Source organism: Solanum lycopersicum, chromosome 10 (genome assembly GCF_036512215.1).
Source record: "Solanum lycopersicum chromosome 10, SLM_r2.1".
Classification (NCBI taxonomy): domain Eukaryota; kingdom Viridiplantae; phylum Streptophyta; class Magnoliopsida; order Solanales; family Solanaceae; genus Solanum; species Solanum lycopersicum.
In genome coordinates this window covers 60,306,792-60,326,751 of record NC_090809.1, presented here as the reverse complement: position 1 = coordinate 60,326,751, position 19,960 = coordinate 60,306,792, and the positions used below count along the sequence as shown (strand labels likewise).

The 19,960-nt window shown below is 31.6% G+C and overlaps 3 protein-coding genes across 3 annotated transcripts; all 3 read right to left on the bottom strand.

Moving 5' to 3' along the window:
- Positions 1-1,326: 1,326 nt before the first annotated feature.
- LOC101265382 (tRNAse Z TRZ4, mitochondrial) lies at positions 1,327-5,456 on the bottom strand. The gene is made up of 12 exons (XM_010313803.4): positions 5,275-5,456; positions 5,035-5,124; positions 4,724-4,768; positions 4,589-4,643; positions 4,365-4,420; positions 3,922-4,284; positions 3,558-3,817; positions 3,331-3,484; positions 3,205-3,243; positions 2,501-2,901; positions 1,842-2,400; positions 1,327-1,661 (listed from the first exon to the last, which is right to left on the bottom strand). Exons 1-12 carry the CDS (start codon positions 5,314-5,316, stop codon positions 1,392-1,394), a joined length of 2,334 nt encoding a protein of 777 aa, XP_010312105.1. The 5' UTR covers positions 5,317-5,456; the 3' UTR covers positions 1,327-1,391.
- Positions 5,457-7,194: 1,738 nt separating this feature from the next.
- On the bottom strand, positions 7,195-13,158 carry LOC101257916 (importin subunit alpha-1a-like). Its single transcript, XM_069290663.1, has 12 exons — positions 12,403-13,158; positions 12,195-12,321; positions 11,997-12,100; positions 11,743-11,910; positions 11,159-11,265; positions 10,992-11,073; positions 10,604-10,906; positions 10,325-10,509; positions 10,150-10,231; positions 9,933-10,067; positions 9,717-9,847; positions 7,195-9,619 (listed from the first exon to the last, which is right to left on the bottom strand). Exons 1-12 carry the CDS (start codon positions 12,565-12,567, stop codon positions 9,529-9,531), a joined length of 1,680 nt encoding a protein of 559 aa, XP_069146764.1. The 5' UTR covers positions 12,568-13,158; the 3' UTR covers positions 7,195-9,528.
- Positions 13,159-13,413: 255 nt separating this feature from the next.
- On the bottom strand, positions 13,414-19,392 carry LOC104644426 (uncharacterized). The gene is made up of 6 exons (XM_010314103.4): positions 18,984-19,392; positions 18,435-18,800; positions 17,560-17,569; positions 14,664-14,977; positions 13,954-14,295; positions 13,414-13,688 (listed from the first exon to the last, which is right to left on the bottom strand). Exons 1-6 carry the CDS (start codon positions 19,287-19,289, stop codon positions 13,605-13,607), a joined length of 1,422 nt encoding a protein of 473 aa, XP_010312405.2. The 5' UTR covers positions 19,290-19,392; the 3' UTR covers positions 13,414-13,604.
- Between the last annotated feature and the right edge of the window lie 568 nt (positions 19,393-19,960).

Below are 19,960 nucleotides of genomic sequence, written 5' to 3'. Positions count from 1 at the left end.
TTATAGAAGTATTGCGGTATGAATAATAAGTAAGAAAAACATGTGACATGCTCTAACTTTATTCATATAGGTATATCAACTTTATTTAAAATGTTTAACATCTTTTGTTAAAAATTAAATTTAGATCATTAATTTTGTATAGTAAGTCTCCCTTAATGGTGTTACATTTGATATCATTTATTTTGAATATTAAGTCTCCCTTAAAAGTGTTACATTTGATTAGTTGAACTTTGATTACATTTGTATGTCTCTGCCGTGATCCAGACATAATACAATTTTTTATATATGTAGTTACACAATATTTTGTAAATGAATATATGACATATATGAAGAACCTATCGTATAATAAGATTTTCCACATATGTATTTACACAATATTTTGCAAAATGGATATGCGACATATGTGGAGAATACTGGGTCGACCCTTTTCACAGAGAAGAAAGAGATCGTATGATAAAGGTTACTCCACATTATAGTTATGTTTATTAATATGTGATAATATCATGGATACATTATAGTTTTGTTTGTGAACATGTGATAATAACATGGATTAGGTCTCTCTACAAGACATGCAAACTTTTTGAAATATATACTGAATAATCGTTTGAAATTCAAAAGTTTCAAACTTAACAATTATAGATGAAATATATTGAATAATATTTTGAAATTCGAAAGTTTCAAGCTTAACAATGATAGATGTTTGGGAGTAATATTTTATCGAGGAGTATTTACAAAAAAATAAGTTAGGAGTTATTCAATGTTACTATATTACTAGTTGGATCCTTCACAGATAATGAATGTTTGTGGTGTTTTGTGGGACACCATCCATTATTCAAATCACTCTTCATTGCCTTTGTTTGCACGATCTCATCACTTAAAATAGATTGACCCTAAAAACCATTTTTCTAAGGAACTATTTAAGTTACTCTTAATCTTTTTATTTTTATCGATGCACTGAACTTTTATTAACGGTGAAAAAAACTTCTATTGTTCTTTCGTTAGAATCCGAGGGTCAATACAATGCTAATTAAGAAATTTGACTTACAGTTTTGGTTAGAACTCTTAATCGAACCTAGAGGAACTTATAAATCTTTAATGTGTACAATCGAGTACTTGAGGTGTAAGCCTCACAAAACTAAGCCCCAAATGTGAGTCCAGTCATTTTTAAAAAGCCTTTTAAAACGGAAATTACCTCAAACAAGTTTCTAGCTTTACTTTTACAAAAATAGAGTGATGTATTCACACTTTCCAATTCTTCTTTTGGCATCTTTTTTCATCAGTAACAAATGTAAATGCCGCTTAAGAATTCGAGAGAGGTATAATATGTTGGTTCCAAAGAAAACTAGACTGTTATAGTGGATGACTTGTCTGACTGTACTTTAAAATTTAAATTAACCATTGTTTCTGAAAAGCAATTTGAGGTAGGGAAGAACCTTAGGGAGCACTGGCAAATCTGCTAGGTTTACACTCATTAGATCAAAAGCAATACTAGTTCTTCGCATACTCACTTCATCAAGTGCAGGTACTTTCGGGTATCTTTGGCTGAAGTGAGTTAGTATTACGCGGTATGCACCAGCAGAATCTCCCACTTCTAGAGCTTCCTTGATTGTGCTGTGATTTCTTGCTATAGCCTCCTCTACAAGGCCATCCTCGAACGTAGCCTGCAGACAATCATGTACTAACATATCAATCGTAAACAAAATATTACCTTGTTCTACACGTTACAACTCGTGCACTTTGCATAACCAAGGATAAGTTACAGGATTCAAAAGTCTTCTTTCACTTTCTTAAACTGCCTGCCAAATCACAAATATTTTGACACGAGGGGCAGTTGCACTGACCTCATGTATAAGAATTGTTGCACCAAGAGACGCGTCTATAACTTCTGAGCATGGCCTCGTGTCACCAGAGTACACAACCTTCCAACCCGGTACTACTTCCCCGTGATTCATTCTGTCTGCTGATTCCAAGACAACACCAAACGCGTCATCACAGTGTACAACAGGGAAGCTGATGAGTCTCATTAGTCCTGCTTCACCGAGAACTTTCCTTAAACGCTTTAGCAATGTTATGTCATCAAGTGGAGTGCTTGGCTTCAATTTTTTCAAACAGGGCTGCGAAGATTTGTCTTCAGCCTCCGTGTTATCCCACTTAGACCGTGTAGTGCTCCAACAGTCGAGGAACAACATGTCTAGATCTTCTAATTTTATATATTCCTTAAGAAACTCCCCAACCTTCTCTGGCCCAATAACCAGTATGGACTCATGCTCTACTCCTTTCAACAAATCACGTCTTAAAGCAAGTATGCGAGCCAAACCAGCGTGGTGATCAGCATGGATATGGGAAATCCAAATGCATCTAAGATTTCTAACTACAGTGTCTGCACCACTAATGCCATATCTGTCATTCACAGAGTTGAAATAAGTCCAGGAGTGGAACACGACGTAAAAAATGATTATGAACAACATAACATTGAATCGAAAGAGTTCAATGTAATTACCTCCTCTTGAGTTGTGCCAAAGTTCCTTCTCCACAATCAAGGAGTAAACCTCCTTTAGAAAAAAGATTAACATAGATGGAACTGACATTTCGATATTTTGAAGGTATTGACGAACCAGTGCCAAGAAAAACAATCTCTAGATCATCTCTCTGTACATTTTCGAGACATTTAGGGACAGAGAATTTCGAAGGTTCTTCAATCACGACATCATTACTGTCCTGCCTGTCGGATAATTCTACCTCATCGTCTTCAGGTTTGTGCCAAAAATTTCTTATGTTCTTCGCTGCATCAGCAATCTCAGGAATCTCTGAAAGTAACTCTTCAATGAACACTGAGGAGGTCATCGTATTTTGAACACATGATCTATCCAATCCCAGTTTTCTAGGAGGACGTAAGGCGAACTGTTCAACAGGTTAGACAAGAATCATTTTATGCAAATGAAAAATAAAAAATGAACGTTGTTGGAAGATGCCGATTCACTGTTAGGTATCATAGAGTCGTTGTAAGAAGCCTAAGGATATACACTTGCTCCTTTTCAACTATAAATATAGTTTCCATCTTTGTTGCTCGGGCTCATCAAAAATGTTGCTGCACCCGTGTTGGATCCTCCAAAATGCACTAGTTTTGAAGTATCCAACATGCACCAGGGGACATTTTTTAAAGAGTCCGAGCAACATAATCAGGAAAATTGGAGTTAACAATACCTTTAAGAGATTTTCAGCAGATATGCCACAAACTGAATTCTGCAAAGACAAGTAGAGTATCAAATCACAAGCTTTCCGCGACTTTTAAAGATATGTGACTATCAATTTCTAGAGCTCAAAACAAACCTCCACTGGTACTTTGATATTTGGAGCTGCAACATTGTCATCATCATTCTGAACATAAGGAAAACTAGGATCTGGAAAAAGCTGAGGACACAAATAATGCAGTCTTGTAGCTATTCTAGCACTAGATGCTAGAATTGGAGTTGTTTCATGCTTCCTGCGACAGAACGACTATGAACCTGTGTTTATTATGGGAAAAACTAAAATAAGCATTAAGAGAAGTTACAAGCCTTGTAGCTCTTGCCATAATATGTTGTGCGGAATCAAATTTCCTCATCCATTTCTCATAAACTGGACTATTGACGACAGTAGCAGGGCTCAAATGAATGATGCAGTTCACAACGTTCGTGAAGTTGCTTTGGGAATCTGAATAATACGCATCAAGAGCTTGTGCAGAGAGTAACTCTTGTGCATGAGGTTCTGTTGGACAGTCAACAATTAGTACAATCGGACCAGGAATAGGCGGGCCTATAACATCATCCGGATGGACCTGAACGAGGCAAAAATGAAAGTCGGCTGACTTCAAAGAATACTGCAGAAACAATGTCCTTACGATAGTCTTAACTCCTAACGATGGAGTTTATTAGAACTGACCTCTATATCCAGAAGATCTGACTTCACGCTGATCCCTTTCTGCAACTGTCCAAGCTTTCTCTTATCTTCGAGTCCACAAGCTTTAGCCTTTACAATGTCAACTTTTCCCCTGATGTCATGTAATTTACAAATATATACAATGGAGGTATCATTCGGACTAAATTGAGCCGGTGATAGGAGAAACGCTGATATATTAACTGCCTTGAACTTGTCAACATCTCGAAGCTCCTCCACATACAAAGGGGGAGCTAATGCAGATCCACTTTGTGGAATGATATTTTTTTTCGTCATGACAGCATGAGGTACATAAGTCTTCATTGCATTAACCAACAAATCTAGATTTGGAGGACCCCATATACGGACCTTAAAAGACAAATCGAGATGCTTTTTCAGCAAGTAGTAACACCACTGTCGTAATAACGTGAAATAGGGGAGGTACTCACATGATCATCGCTCTCAAAACTTCCGTTTTTAATGCCAGCCAAAGTCAATAGCAAGCCTGTGACAAAGTGAATTCGGTATCATAAACGAAAATGATTTCACAAGAGACCTGATTATTGGAATCGTAACAAGTCATACCACATACAAAAAACAACTTAATCTTCTAAGACAAACTTAGTTATGGTTTCAAAGTAGTTCATTATTCCTTGAAGGTAAAGATGCAAACCTGGAAGTCCACCAGTTGTCTCCGAGCAGACACGAGTAAGACATATATGGTCCACCTGTTTATCGATTGTTTAGCAGTGATCAATAACTATTGTACTAGTTTGGAACTGAAATCGCGCATTTGAGACATACATACCTGAGATAATTTAATCTTATACTCCGTGCAAAAGCGTTGTAATCCCTGCATCATGATCAATGCTTTAAGGATTAACACATTTACAAGTGTTTGTTAGGACTAAGAAACTAACTAGAAACTCTTGCAAGCAGATACATACAGGGGCGGACCTAAAGTATTCCGAGGAGTTTTATGTTTATATATTGATTTTTAACGAGGTTGACTTAGTGATTTAGGGTTCAAATCACTATTTTCTTTTTCTCGAACCACCTTAATGGAAATTTTGGATCCGCCACTGGATACATGGATAATATTATTACTCAGAGAGTTACCTCTCCAGCATTAAATATGAATCTTTCGTGGTCGAAGCAGAGCAGAACAGATGGGGATGTTTCTTGTGTATCCATTCCTGTCCCCAAAATCTGTAATGAACATGAAAGTAGAAAAAATAAAACTACGCCATCACACCAAATTGGTTGTTACATATGCGCGACTTTAAACGCACAAGATTTTGAGAAAAATAAAATTAACAAAGCACTGCACAAATATTTTATTTTTTTTTAAAAAAAAACCTGAACATAAGCTTGTGTATTCTGGTCTTTGTTCCTCTCCATCAATTTCAACTTTTTGAACTTGTAAGTGAATTTTGAACTCCTCGAACAGTAACCAAACCTTTAATTATTCAAGAGGTTCATAATATATATATATATATACATATACGCACATTAAAAAAAGTTATATTTTATATATACGGTCTAATTATTTTGCGAAACGAATTCAATTGAACCCTTGATAAATTCTAAATCCGCCCCGGGTTCTTGCAGGTATGGGTCGCAGATACACAAAAAAGTAACCTATTCGGACTAGGCGTCCAATTGCCTTGTTTTTTTTCCATATATATAATTTATTTATTTGTAATTGCGTTATTTTAAAATAAATTATCATCATATCAGGTAGAAAAGTTAAATTACAATTTTACCCTTATGCTAAATTCAAATGTTATTAAATAAATAATTAATTAAATAGTAATAGTAGAATTTCTATAATATTTTTATTTAATTGGTATACACATGTGAGTAAATTAAATAGAAAAAAAAATTAAAAATAAGAGTTATCCCTTTGAATAGATACATGTATGTGTTTCATCTTCCAAATTAATTTATATTTTTAATTAATATTTGTCTTTAATTTGTAATAATACTTGATCTTTCAACTTTGTAAGTGAATCTTCATATTCCAAAACTATATTTTTTCCCTATAAATACAAATCTTTCTATGAAAATTTTCTAATAGTATTTTCATAGAAAGATTTATACGTGATACAATTTTTGTGTGGGGAAGACTAGAGAAGCTTTAATCAAGTGAAGAAAATTTCAAGGCAAAGAGGATTTCTGTCAAGATTACAAGACGTAATGTGATTATAGGGATGAATAACACTTCAATTACTAGAATATCGGAGTTTGATGTATTTATTTTTTTAATTTGCCGAGATTAGAACTATGATAAGATCCCTCCATTTATGTAGTTGAATGTCACTTTCGTTAATTTCTCTTCCAAAACTTTTAACTTTTTTTATGGTCAAAGGTTGACTGTTTATTACTATAGTTTTTTTTTTTCAATTTGCAATATCAATAAAAAAACACGGAAAGGAATGTCTTGAAAATAGGGAAAGGAATGTCTTCAATTTACATTATCAATTTGCATTTTTGTTGGTAGCCTTATGCTAAGCTTGCTCCCATATTTGATTTTTTTTTTTATATATTTGTAATTTTATTTTAAGAATATATTTGATTGAATGGTGTATTTTCATATAAATTTTTTAATACTTAGTCATAATGATTTTCCATTACAGATTTAGTATATTTGAATTCTTTTATATTTTATTCTTAGATTACAGTTTTGTTTACACAGTAAGTTTAAATTTTATAAATTGTTTAATAAATTAAATATTAATAGTAAATAGTAAATAGTAAATCATCATATTAGTATATATAACTTACCATCAACTTGTAAATGTATGTGACTCTCACTAATTATATTCATTATGTTCATTACTCTCATTTCTCATCGATAATCTCAAATGGATTAATATTTATTTATGACAACTCTTTGTATTTCTCAATGTTATCCAATAATAAATAGTGACATTTCACACAATAATATATAAACTTAAACCAATTGGGAAAAAATGAGAAAATTTCTATGCTCTCTTTTCTCGTCTCTTTTTATTTATTTAGTTTAACATTTATGTTTCTTGCTTGTTGTTATTGTACAACGTACTTTCTATTGTTGTGTTATTATTAGTATAAATTTAAGGAATCCCATAGTGTAATTCAATAATTACATCCTGTCCCGATAAGTTTAATAATTACAAAAAATCCCTTAAAATTGCTGAGCCGTGATACTTTAGAAAGTTATGATACATGGTAAATGATACATAGTAACTTAAAACTGTTAAGAAAAAATAGGGGATAAAAATGGTAAATTTAAAGCTGTTACTAAAACAGCTTAATTTGTGGTAACAGATCATTAATCAGCATTAAATCAGCACTTAATTGGATATTAATTTCATAATTTGAAAATCAAAGATTGTATCAGTTATTTAGAAAACAATTGGAGCTGCCGAAATTTTTTTGTTGTTGCAGTGGGTTTTTGAAGATGAATACTTCGATTTTAATGAGATATTCCGGAATTTGGGTGAACGAATTGCAGTATGAAAATTACAAAATTGATGGAATCGTTGTTGGTGATTCAATTTCGTTTTCTAATCTCAAAGCAGCAATTGCGGCCGAGTTGGACATTGATGTATCAAGGAAAGAAATTGAAATTTGATACATTGTAGAAGGTAACTCCTGTCCGATGAAACTTAAGAACGATATGAGTGTTAAACTATATTTTGAACTGAAAAAAAACGAGCCTGAATTTTCAATATATCCATTATGTATTGACACAATTGAGAAGAATAGTGGTACTGTACATAACTTTGATGGAAGAAGTGGAGAAATAACGTGTGTAGAAGGCACAACAAATGATACACAGGCTTTGACAATAGTTGAAAATAGCTTAATGATACATGGTTTCAGTTTTCAGATTTTCATACTATATGAAAAACATGTGATACATGTCTATAACATGTATCATTGAATTAAATAAAACATTATAACATGTGATACTTGTCTAATACATGTATCATAAACAGCGACTAAACAACATACACAAAGAATCTATATGTATCATCAACTATATCTGATGAAGCATTTATTAAACTTAATGAATGATACATTATAACAAGTTTCAAAACATTTATGAGTAAATCAACTAAACAACTAATACCTTACTGATACATGATATCATACAGGAATTCATACTACATGCAGAACATGTGATACATAGCTACTACATGTATCATTACATTGACTAAACAATGTACACACAGATTCAACATGTATCATCAAGCACAGATTATACTTTACTACACTTATATTACTATGAAGTAATAGAACAATTAACAAAAACGAAAAAGAGAAGAATATACGAATTGATGATGGATTAACTATAAAAAGGGTCTGGGTTCTTACGATTCAATATTAGGAAGAAATAGTCGAATATGGATTAAGAATAAAAAGAAGAAAATAGAAAAATCTGCTGGGTTGAGAAGATTCAAAGTTATGAAGAAATAGTGGGATGAAGACGATTAAGGAAAAAAAAGAAGTGAAAGGTGACTTTGGTAAGAACAAAACAGTAGAATGCAGTGGAAGTTACCCTGCTTCCATATTTTTTGAATTTTGAAATTCAAAATTTCAAAATTTGTTCTTTTATTTAAATTTAATTAAATTTAATAATTCAAAATTAAAAAGCTGATTAAAAGGTTGAGTGTTTAAATGGAAAAAATTTAAAATTCAAAAACTGATTTAAGAGGTTGAGTGTTTTAATGGAGAAAAAATAGGCATTAAAATTGGTAAATGTGTATTATAGGAGAGAGTGTAATGTATCTAAAAACTTACACTAAAATAAAAAAAATAGGGAATTATGTAATATTTAAAAAAAGTAGGGAAAATTGGAGAATATAAAAATTACAGTTGTGTATTTAAGTTATTTATAGTTATTATTATTGATAATTTACTATGGTTTGTTGCTTTGTATACATTAACTTATCATGTTGTATTTTAATATCTTCATTGGAATATTGAATTTGTGTGATAGTTATTTTTACTTTATGCACTTTTAGTCAATTTTATAATTAAAGATATAATATTTTTACTAGGAAGATATATGTAGTTTCTACCGAAACAATAATAAATTTTATGATACAAAATTTATATGAAGTATGTTGGGATAAACGTGCAACGCACGTTCCTAAATCTAGTTAATTATAAAAATATAGGAGTCATAATTAAGCTCCGTTAGTGATAGTGGATATGATTCATAGGAGCATATGGTTATAGTTGGTGTCGGTAGTTAGTAATGGATACAGTGATAGTTATGACGATGGAGGTGGTTACTGTTGTACGGTTGATAGTCGCGTTGTTTATTATGATGATGGCCCACCCCACATTTACAGTTTCAAAACAGCCAGAGTACACAATACTAGAAGACTAGAAGGCAAAAACTACAAAACTCATTAAGTTTTTAACTACACAACACTAGAGGTCTGAACGACAAGGTATATCATACTTCCCCTGGCCAGTATGAGCTCAACAATCTTCTTGCTATCTCTCCGACATCACGGTCATCCCTCTGACTCTTGATCTTAGCAAGCCCTCCGTTCTCGGTGATCATCTGTGTGTAGATGTTTACACCATCTACCTTATGAGCTTCTCCAACTCTCAGAATACCGCGGAGACCCTGGAAACAAGAGGCTCTTCACATAGAAGGCCTTGACAAATTGCTGCAATTGAACCATGTTCTACCAAGTGTCTGAGCATGGTTCAGTTGCAGACACATACCACATCGTAGAAGTCATGATCACAACATTGAAGAAACTGAAAGAATCTAAAAAAGAAGATCATTGTACCTAATCTGCTCGTGAGATCCCCTCGTGACAACGCTTGAGATGGCGTATATAGCCTCATATTTGGTATCACCAACCTCTTGGTTAATCGAAATCTGAATAATCGAAGGGAAGATACCTGCATCAACCATTCTCTGCTTCGTAGAATAAGGCTTTAGTTAATACTATTCATATAGAACGTCTCGTCTACAAAAAGATAGCACATGTCTGGAAATGAACCTGGATTTGACTGCTCCTGTAATTCACTATATTGGCGATGGCACGACAAACACTCCTCAGATGTAAAGGAGGTAGGTTGTCATGATTCATTACAATTTCTAAAACATGTTGAAGAACTTGGCTGTCATGGAGAACCTAGAAAAATTAAGTAGACTTCCCATTCACAAAAACGACATAATACCTACGAAATAAGTAAAAATCGACTATACAATATTACCTGAATTTGATTATCAGTTCCATTCTTGAGGAAGTTCTCTACAACCTTCAGCACACTTGCAACAACCTCACTGTGAGGATGTCTGTATAGCCCCAAGTTTATTAGATTCTCTGTTATACTAGTTAAACATTTCATCAGAACTAGCTAAGTTATCGTCTTAAAGAGAACAACTTACGCCAAAAGCATCACCAGGATCGGGCACATATTTTCATCAATCAAAGCATTTATAGGATCAAATCCACCGCGTGCCAGACATGCAATAATCAAGCAGGCATGCTTAATAACAGGACAAGCTCTTTCTCCTATATGAGGTTCCAGTTGATTTATGAGAAACCGGAGGATTGGTAGTGATGGTCTCAACTGAAATAACAACAATGTAGCGTGTATCAGCATTAAAGAAATAAGCGAGGTGTCGGTGATATTTGGATCTCAAAGAACAGAAGACAAGCTCAACCTTATCAAATGGTGGAGGTGGACTACCAAAACACAAGTATCCTATTGTCCTGGCAGCACTGATTGCTGGTGAAGCGTCAAATGCAACGATGGAATCATCTGCTAGGGAACGAAGGACTCGAAATAATGAGATGAGATCTTCACCGCTGTCAATAACAAGATCCCTCAACCTTCTTGAACGACGAGCAAAATTGCCCAAAATCTCTACTACCTTATATTGTCCACCTAGGAGGTATAAATCGGACACCACAGGCTCGACAATTACAAGTCTGAGATGATGCAAAACTTGGTTGTCAAGAAGAACCTAAAACACATAACATAAGATGAGCATTTAGTAAAACAATAAATGATGGAATAAGACAAAACATATGCTTTGGAGTTTAGACTACCTGCATTTGCTCTTCAGTTCCTATAGTAAGAAAGTTCTCCACAAATGTCAACACATTTTCAACTATGGTGTGTCTAGTATTCCTATAATCAACTCATTTTATCAGATCGCGTAGGAAAAAACATAACAGAACAGGACACGACAAGCATGTGATCGAGAAGAACTAACCTGAAAAGTAACATCAGCCTTCTACACAGATTTTGCTCAACAAATGCAGTAACCAAGTCACCCCTGACATCTACTTTAGTTGACAATAAAGCCAAAGTCTTCACAGCCTTTAGTTTAAAAAATCAAAAACTCAGTTAGGAGATATAAAAACCTCAATTTTTCCGTAAAATACATACATGATTTTATTTGTAGTTACTTCATATAGAACATGTACTGCAGATATACTCATCCGGTGGCAAAGAAGCCGAGAAGTGGTCAATCACACACATGAAAACTCCTCCTGATAGGTCTAGTTTGGACTATCAAAGGAGCATCCAACTTTTGGTTGGATAATTGGACGCAAAAGGATGTTTCCACATAAATCTTACAAACAGAATACGTCAATCAGGAAAACGCGGAACGTTACTAGCTAAAAAGAAGTTCCCACCTTCTGATGATTAATCATATCTGGAATATAAACTGTATTTACTATAACACTTAGGGGACTCTCAAAACAACTCAGTATCTTAGCCAAAAAGTTGTGAACTTATCGAGATTTTTAGACCTACAATACGCTACCAAGGGATGCCAAATTAGCATTGTACCTCAACAACTAATAAGTCATCAAACCACTCCTCATCATCAAGGTCTATAGCTTCCTCATCATTAAGCATTTGCAGAAAAATTGTAACGACACCACGTCTAAGCAATTCCTGATTCTGTGCCATCGTTCCACAATTAACCAATTCACGTAATGTCTCAGCAGCTTGCCTCTAAGGAAAAAAAAAGCACAAAATCAGTAACATAACATATTACTAATTGCTATTTATCAAATTAGTATTATAAGTTACTAACTCACACGAAGACTACGCCAATTTCTTGATCTACAACATTCAACTAGATTGTCTACAATCCCATTATTGAAAAAACAATCCATATCAAGATCGTAATGATCATCATCCTCTGCATAATTTTTCCAAAATAATTTAAAATGTCACCTCGAGTATGATAAACCGTATAATTATAATCATTTCCTCTAGTTTGAGACGTATCTTACTGTTCACAATTAAAAGCATGATCCTATAGGCAGCTGACTCCAACAAAAACGGCGCGATATTTGGTAACTGCTCAATCAAAGCTAAGCCCACAGTGAAATCTTTCATCATCTCTGGTAACTTCTCAAACTGTTTACATGAAAGGTAACAAGAATGTTTAGTTGAATAAAGTAAATCTTCGATGATATAAAAAAAAATATGCAAACGTACTAATATTCGCGTATATCCATATTTGATGATCTGTTCAGCTTCATAATGCTCCTTGTTGACATATTGATCAGTTCTATTTGCGAACATTAATTGATAGCGTTTATCTTTTTGAAAAATTTTCCAATTTTCTGTATAATTTGATAAAGGGATATTGAGTTTCTTCATAGATGTAGAGAATGTAACTAATGGAGTCTTGCAGAAAAACAAAACGTGAAAATGATGAAACAGAGCAAAAAAGTTAGTTTCAGGTAGTGGCTTAGCTATTGTACGTACAACAATTTGTTAGACTCAAAGTACTGAAAACACCCTGAAATTGGCGTAAATTATTATGTGAGTCCTATACTATTGACGGTGTTAAAAACATTTTTTTTATTTGACTAACTAAACTGACTGTTATGAACCGAGGTCACACAAGAGTCATTAGGCTGAGAACGAGCAATAGGGCTAGGTTAATTTAGGATTCAGGTTTAGTAGTGGGCATGAGGACGGTTCCATCGAAAAGGTAGTGATCGGTGATTTACGAATTATCTAAATGTTAAGAGAAGAGTATGTTTCCTCTCGTCTCCCTTCTTAGTCTAAGTTTCCCACCTCCTTCTATCTAGCTCTATATTTTCTGATCTTTTTTTCCATTTTGTTAAGTTTTCTCAATTTCATTGTAAGGACGTTAGTCGTTTCTATTTCTCGATTGCATTTTGTGTTGTTCAACGATTAAAATATATATCCTCGTTACGTGGTAACTTGAGTTGTTACAGACATAGGGAGTGATTTCAAACTTTTATGAAGGAGCATGAAACTCTTAATAAAAAGTCTAGAAAAGTGTTAAAAATACCCTTCAATTTAACGAGAATTCAGGAGTGTATTTCTCTTTTGTAGCAAGATCAAAGGTGTATTAAAGATCAGTTAGTCAAATAGAAGAGTGTTTTTAAGACGGGCAATAATTCAAAAATGAAACTATTAATTCACCAATTAATGCTTATTTTAACGCTTTCACATGTAAAACTAAAAAACGAATTTGTAAAGGACTGCCAAATCAATTGATATTTTGTGGAAATGGTGATCACAATAACATGGTAAATAAAAAGACATTTACATTTTGAATTGCTCTTGATATTTGTTCTAGAGGAATTAAAAAGATTGAAAAGAAAAAGAATGTGTGATTACAATGTTTTTCAAAAAACATATATAAATCTAGAAATTCATCGTCATAATAAGTTTTCTTCATTCTCAAAATATGATGATAGCTTGTCTCTTAACATGTCAACCTCAACTACCATACTTCCTTCAACCTGTTGACCAAAAAAAAAATATAAGGAAAAACACTATATATATAAAAAAATAAAATGTAATATCACAAGTGGAGTCCGGAGATAATTGATCACTTAAAATAAAACATTCTTAAAGATTACATTCCTCGAATCCTTCCAAAAACGTTATCCCAACTCATTTTTTTAGGATACGACACACATCTGATAACATTTTTTACAGGATCCGAGCAACAAGGTGGGGATTAAAGCAATAGAAATAAAATTAAAAGGACATTTGATATAATACCTGAAAATGCAATGTGTAGAATACTCTATCTTCAAAAGTCTCAAAAGAAGTTGCATTTAGTAGAACAAGTCCTTCATCTTCTAATTGTGAAATAGCCTCACTAATTGAACCTTTATTGATCTTCAAAGTTGATATTTGAATCACTATTTCTTTGTCACCTAATTCACTTGTTGAAATAACAAATGAAGAATTCTCAATTCCTCCTTTTATTCTTTTTGGTTTATTCAAAATATTTTTTGATGTAAATTCTTCTTTCTTTTGAACCAATCTTTCAACTTCACTTTGTAATTCTGGTATGTACTTTAGAATTCTTGATACTGTTGATGGAATGCTTAGCTTTTTCTGTAAACATAAAAAAAATTAGTGAGCATAATTATTTTAAAAAAAATACTTCAAAATTAATTAAGTTTAAATCTCCATATTGTTAGACTAAAACAACATAAAGATACTCTTTTTGTGTGCATGCTTTTTCAAGCTATCGATAAAGATAGTAAATTAGCTCGTAGACGGGTAAAGATAATAAGTCAAGCCTATCAATTTTATATTCATCTTATCAAATCACTAGCTCTGATACTAATCGTTATTCGATGCTAAAACAACAAAAAGACATCTTTTAAAATTCATTTTGAATCAAAATCGCACAATTTTTTTCCCCAAAAAAATAAAAATAATATATTTAAAATATCCTTAAGCTTTAAAATATTATATACCGTATGATCAGAAGGAGGTAGTAAAGAACGAAGAGAAGAATATAAGCTGTTGATTTTCTTTCTACGGTCACGTTCACTTGCGTTATGATTAAGCTTCTTAACCGTCTGATCAGGTTGATACTGATCACCACTGTTGATAATAATTTGATCAAATTTATTTGAATCACAATGTTGAAGGCTTTTTTGAGATGAATTTGAAGTTTCTCCACTATTTGTTAATTCATGGCTTATAAGATCTTCCAAAAGCCAACCAAAATTATTAGTAGTAGTAGAAAATAAAGGAGGAGAAGAAGAAGAAATGGCTAACATTTTTGCTAATCAACACTTAAAATTTTATGCTTTACTACTAATTTGTGATTAAGACAATGTTGTCATATGACATTTATAATGAGAATTAATCTATACTATATAGTTTTGATAAGGACATACATCATATCATAACAAGGGAAATTAATTAATGTTTAGTCTTTTTTATTTGTTAAAATAATAATTGTATATAATATAGTACTTGTGTAATTTCTATGGACAACGTTTATTTGCATTAAATATGTATAAGTTTGTAATGTGTATTGCGTGTGGATACCATGTCATGCACGAGCATTAAGTATGATTTTAATTATAAATTGGAGGAGTAAGTTGCCATGTCACGTGCATGTATAAGCATGTTTAATTAATTAAATGAGAAAAGACATAAAAGTATCATTAAAGTTATTTCGAATTTTTGAAAAGACAATTTAACTTTGCGGGCATTCTATTACCCTGCAAAAGTATTGAATATCTTTGTAAAAGGATCATTTTGATTTATTTTCTCGCCATGTTTGTGAACACGCACATGACGCGCGTGAAGATCCACTTTTGCTGTCAAAAATCAATTGAAAAGTGCCACGTTTCAATCATTTTCTTTATTAATTATTTACCTCGTCATCTTCCTCAAATTGGATTACAATTACCTCAAATGTGTTAAACTTAATTAATGGCAGATCAAATATCATAAACACAAATTTACCTCATCATCTTCCTCAATGATGCTTTAATAATATGAATTAGAGTTTGGAAAAAATTATTATTGACAAATAGAATCACAAAAAACTATTTATAATAGATGTTTTAACAGAAAATAACTCATTAAATTGACACATCTCAAAAAAAATTTAAATTAGTAATATCAAGTTCAGATCTCCATTGACTAATCATAAGTGAATTGACGAAAATGACAGTATGTGGAGAATTTGGTTATGAAGAAGAAGAAGAAAGAGAATGAAGAAAGAGAACAGAGGAGGGTAGCGAAGAAGAAGAAGAAGAAGAAAGAGAATAAAGAAAGAAGAAAGAAAGAGAAAATGAAGTTGATAAAATAAAGAAAAATAAAAATAAAAATTAATACGTAGTAGATTATAATTGGTACGTGATTGAACTTCTTTTCTTGCAAGTGAGGATGGTTAAAAAATGAGGTATTTACAACACTTTAAAATTGTTTAAGGGGGTAATAGAATGTCCGCAAAGTTAAGGTATCTTTTTAAAAATTCGAAACAACTTCAGTAGTGCTTTTATTGTCTTTTCTCTAATTAAATTAAATGTAGTGCCTCATGGAGCGGTAACATATAGGACCGACAATTTTTTAGATTAACAAGTCTTTGAAGATCGAAGAAGAGGTGTGCGTGAAATCTTAGACGAATCTTACATTGGATGAGAAAAGAAATTTCAAGTTTGTTTTGTTTCACCTTCCTCTTTCATGATTGTTTTTTTTTTTTCGATTAAGAAATGAGATATTTTTAACATGTTACATGAATCCCATATACTGGGCTCAACAATAATATATATAGCTTAATGGAAAATTCGTAAAATCTGTTGGATCGAATAAAAAGTAAGTGACGAGGTTTAAATCGCCACGTTAAATATGTCATATTTTTTAAAGATGAGGAGAGTATTATTTGAACTATTACATTTCCTAAACAAAAAAATTGAACTTAGTATCTAGTTTTAGAATCTACAAAATTCCAAACTAGAAGAGCTAGAAGAAAATATAATGGGAAGTGCAAATAACTCTTATTTGTGAATTACTTGGCAGAGCTCAATGTGATACATTGAAATATATAAATATTTGATGAATGGAGGATTTTTTTTTTTCCGATTGAGTTAGATACAAGCGTCAATTTGATCTATACTTGAATTAATAAGTATAGAGAAATGTGCTTATGTTCAATAACTAAAAATATATATTAGATGAAATTAACAACATACTTCAAACACTTACGACCTACGATGGTTTAACAGTTTTGCTGATCAAATTCTTACGATTTTAAAGTTTTGAATTAAAGAAAACCCGACTAATTTAGATTTCGCCATAACAACTCACTATTAGTACGAGTGGGCCAGTTTGTCATATGTGAGTTTACGAAAACTGAACAACTTTTACTTAAAACCTATATAATATTTGACTATGAACTTAATTATTGTTATATAATAAATTAAAATTATTATAAAAATTAATAATAAACTTCAAAATCTTGGATTCGTCGCTACCTACCTACGAGCTTTGACATAATTAAATTTCCCATCAAAGAAATTTGTACATAAATCTACTAAATCCCAAACTTGTGGAAGTGCACATGACTCAAGATCCAAAGAATATTACTATAGTCAACATGTCTATGATTACAAGATATTGCCTCTCTTGAAAATGAAGGCACATTCACAATGACAGAGAAAAATAAGATGGTATTTACATATATACAAGCAAAAAAGGAAAATATTAAACTGAAATTACAATGTCATTTTTATATAAATTTAATCCTTCTAAAAATTAAACTAGAAATTCATTTTTGTAATTATAACTTGTCTTCCTTCTCAAAATAAGATGAGAGTTTGTCTCTTAACATGTCAATCTCAACCACCATACTTCCTTCAACCTGTTGAACAAATACCCAAATCAAAAGAAAAACAAAAATAATTAGCAAAATAGAAAACAAACAAAAATTTACTAATATATCAATATAAGATCATGCTTTAAATATTGTCTAATAAAAAGACAATTTTTTATTCTTATTAGTATAATTCAGTTTTGTTCTTGTGATAAAATGTCCTTTTTCATTATTCTTGATTAAGCGATAGGTGAAGTTTCAGATACCATACGATTAAAAAGAAGACAAAAAGACATTTAATACAACAACATACTTTTTCATTATTCTTGATTAAGCGATAGGTGAAGTTTCAGATATCATACGATTAAAAAGAAGACAAAAAGACATTTAATACAATAATATACTTTTTCATTATTCTTGATTAAGTGATAGGTGAAGTTTCAGATACCATACGATTAGAAAGAAGACAAAAAGACATTTAATACAATAACATGCTTTTTCATTATTCTTGATTAAGCGATAGGTGAAGTTTCAGATACCATACGATTAAAAAGAAGACAAAAAGACATTTAATACAACAATATATTTTTTCATTATTCTTGATTAAGCGATAGGTGAAGTTTCAGATACCATACGATTAAAAAGAAGACAAAAAGACATTTAATACAACAATATATTTTTTCATTATTCTTGATTAAGCGATAGGTGAAGTTTCAGATACCATACGATTAAAAAGAAGATAAAAAGACATTTAATACAACAACATATGTAATCCTATAAGTGAAGTCCAAATAGATGTTCAACTCGAAAGAGAAGTTTTAAAAGCAAGATTGAAACAAAAACATGATAATAAAATAACAAGATACAAAGCAAATACAACGACTGACATAAATTGAAGGATATGTGATAATACCTGAAAATGCAAGGTATAGAATACTCTATCTTCAAAAGTTTCAAAAGAATTTGCATTTAGTAGAACAAGTCCTTCATCTTCTAATTGTGAAATAGCCTCACCAATTGAACCTTTATTGATCTTCAAAGTTGATATTTGAACAACTATTTCTTTATCACTTAATTTACTTGTTGAAATAACAAATGAAGAATTCTCAATTCCTCCTTTTGTTCTTTTTTGTTTGGTAAAATCACCTAATTTTTGTCTATTGAAAACATATGTTGATGTAAATTCTTCTTTCTTTTGAACCAATCTTTCCACTTCACTTTGTAACTCTGGTATGTACTTTAGAATTTTTGATATTGTTGATGGAATACTTGGCTTTTTCTGTGAAACATGAAGAATAATGAAGTCTCATAAGCATATGACAAAAGTATTTTCCAAATTGATAAGTCAAACATAAAATGTTACTTGTTAAAAGTAACTTTTTGTAAAGCACCTATGACAAAATTACTTTTCAAAATAAATAGATTTTTTGAGATGAATACGATCGGAGAAAAGAAATCATACCATATGATCAGAAGGAGGAAGTAAAGAACGAAGAGAAGAATATAAGTCGTTGATTTTCTTTCTACGATCACGTTCACTTGCGTTATGATTAAGCTTCTTCACCGTTTGATCGGGTTGATGATGATCACCACCGTTGATAGTAATCTCATCAAATTTATTTGAATCAGAGTGTTGAAGGTTTTTTCGTGATGATGAATGAAGAGGTTCCATGGGATTAATGTTAATTTGTTGGCTATTTGAATCTTCCAAAAGCCAACCAAAATTAATATAATTAGTAGAAATCATAGGAGAAGAAATGGCTAGCATTTTTGCTAATTACACTCTTAAGACTTTTTGTACTTTAATTACTAATTAGTAGTACTAAGACAATGTTGACATGATGTTTATAACTAATAGATTTCATCAAGGCACAGCTCATAATGATAGTTACTCTAATTAAGAGATATTTAATTATTCGAGATAATTGCACATTTGGTCCTTTAATTATTGAACGATTTTGATTTTAATCGTACATGTGTCACAATATGTTTGTATTGTTACTCTATGTTGTACGGTAATTTGATTGTAAAAATAAAAGGACTAAGAACACATATTTTAATTGATTAGAAGTTAAATATGAATAATCAAATAATATAAGAACCAAAACAGTAATTTACCGATTATTAGAGGACTAAAAATGCTATTAACCCGTTTATTAATATACAATTAAATGACTAATTATTTATTAATATATTTTGTAAGGAGTCACTGCGTGTGGGATCATATGACATGCACGAGCCTTGAATATATTTAAAATTCATAACTCGAGTAAATAGTCGATATGCCACACTTAAACACGTTTAATTAATTAAATATGCCACGTCTACATGTTTAATGTTAAAATATTATGCAAGGTTCTTTAGGATGATGGAATAACTAATAAAATCAAGAATCAAGAATATAATACTAAGTTGTTTTATTTTATTTAATTTTATTAT

Bases quoted from the DNA above. Each gene is read 5' to 3' on its own strand.
- LOC101265382 (XM_010313803.4), bottom strand. From the start codon at position 5,316: ATGGAGAGGAACAAAGACCAGAATACACAAGCTTATGTTCAG. The intron at 3,244-3,330 runs GTTTGTTTTGAG...TTGTCTTTGCAG, and splicing joins ATATCAAAGTACCAGTGGAG to AATTCAGTTTGTGGCATATC. The intron at 1,662-1,841 runs GTCAGTGCAACT...GATTGTCTGCAG, and splicing joins CAACAATTCTTATACATGAG to GCTACGTTCGAGGATGGCCT.
- LOC101257916 (XM_069290663.1), bottom strand. From the start codon at position 12,567: ATGAAGAAACTCAATATCCCTTTATCAAATTATACAGAAAATTGGAAA. The intron at 12,101-12,194 runs GTAAGATACGTC...AAAATTATGCAG, and splicing joins CATGCTTTTAATTGTGAACA to AGGATGATGATCATTACGAT. The intron at 10,510-10,603 runs GTTGAGCTTGTC...TTGTTATTTCAG, and splicing joins CACCTCCACCATTTGATAAG to TTGAGACCATCACTACCAAT.
- LOC104644426 (XM_010314103.4), bottom strand. From the start codon at position 19,289: ATGCTAGCCATTTCTTCTCCTATGATTTCTACTAATTATATTAATTTT. The intron at 14,296-14,663 runs GTATATAATATT...TTATGTTTACAG, and splicing joins TACCTCCTTCTGATCATACG to AAAAAGCTAAGCATTCCATC. The intron at 13,689-13,953 runs GTATTATATCAA...TTTGGTCAACAG, and splicing joins TCTACACATTGCATTTTCAG to GTTGAAGGAAGTATGGTAGT.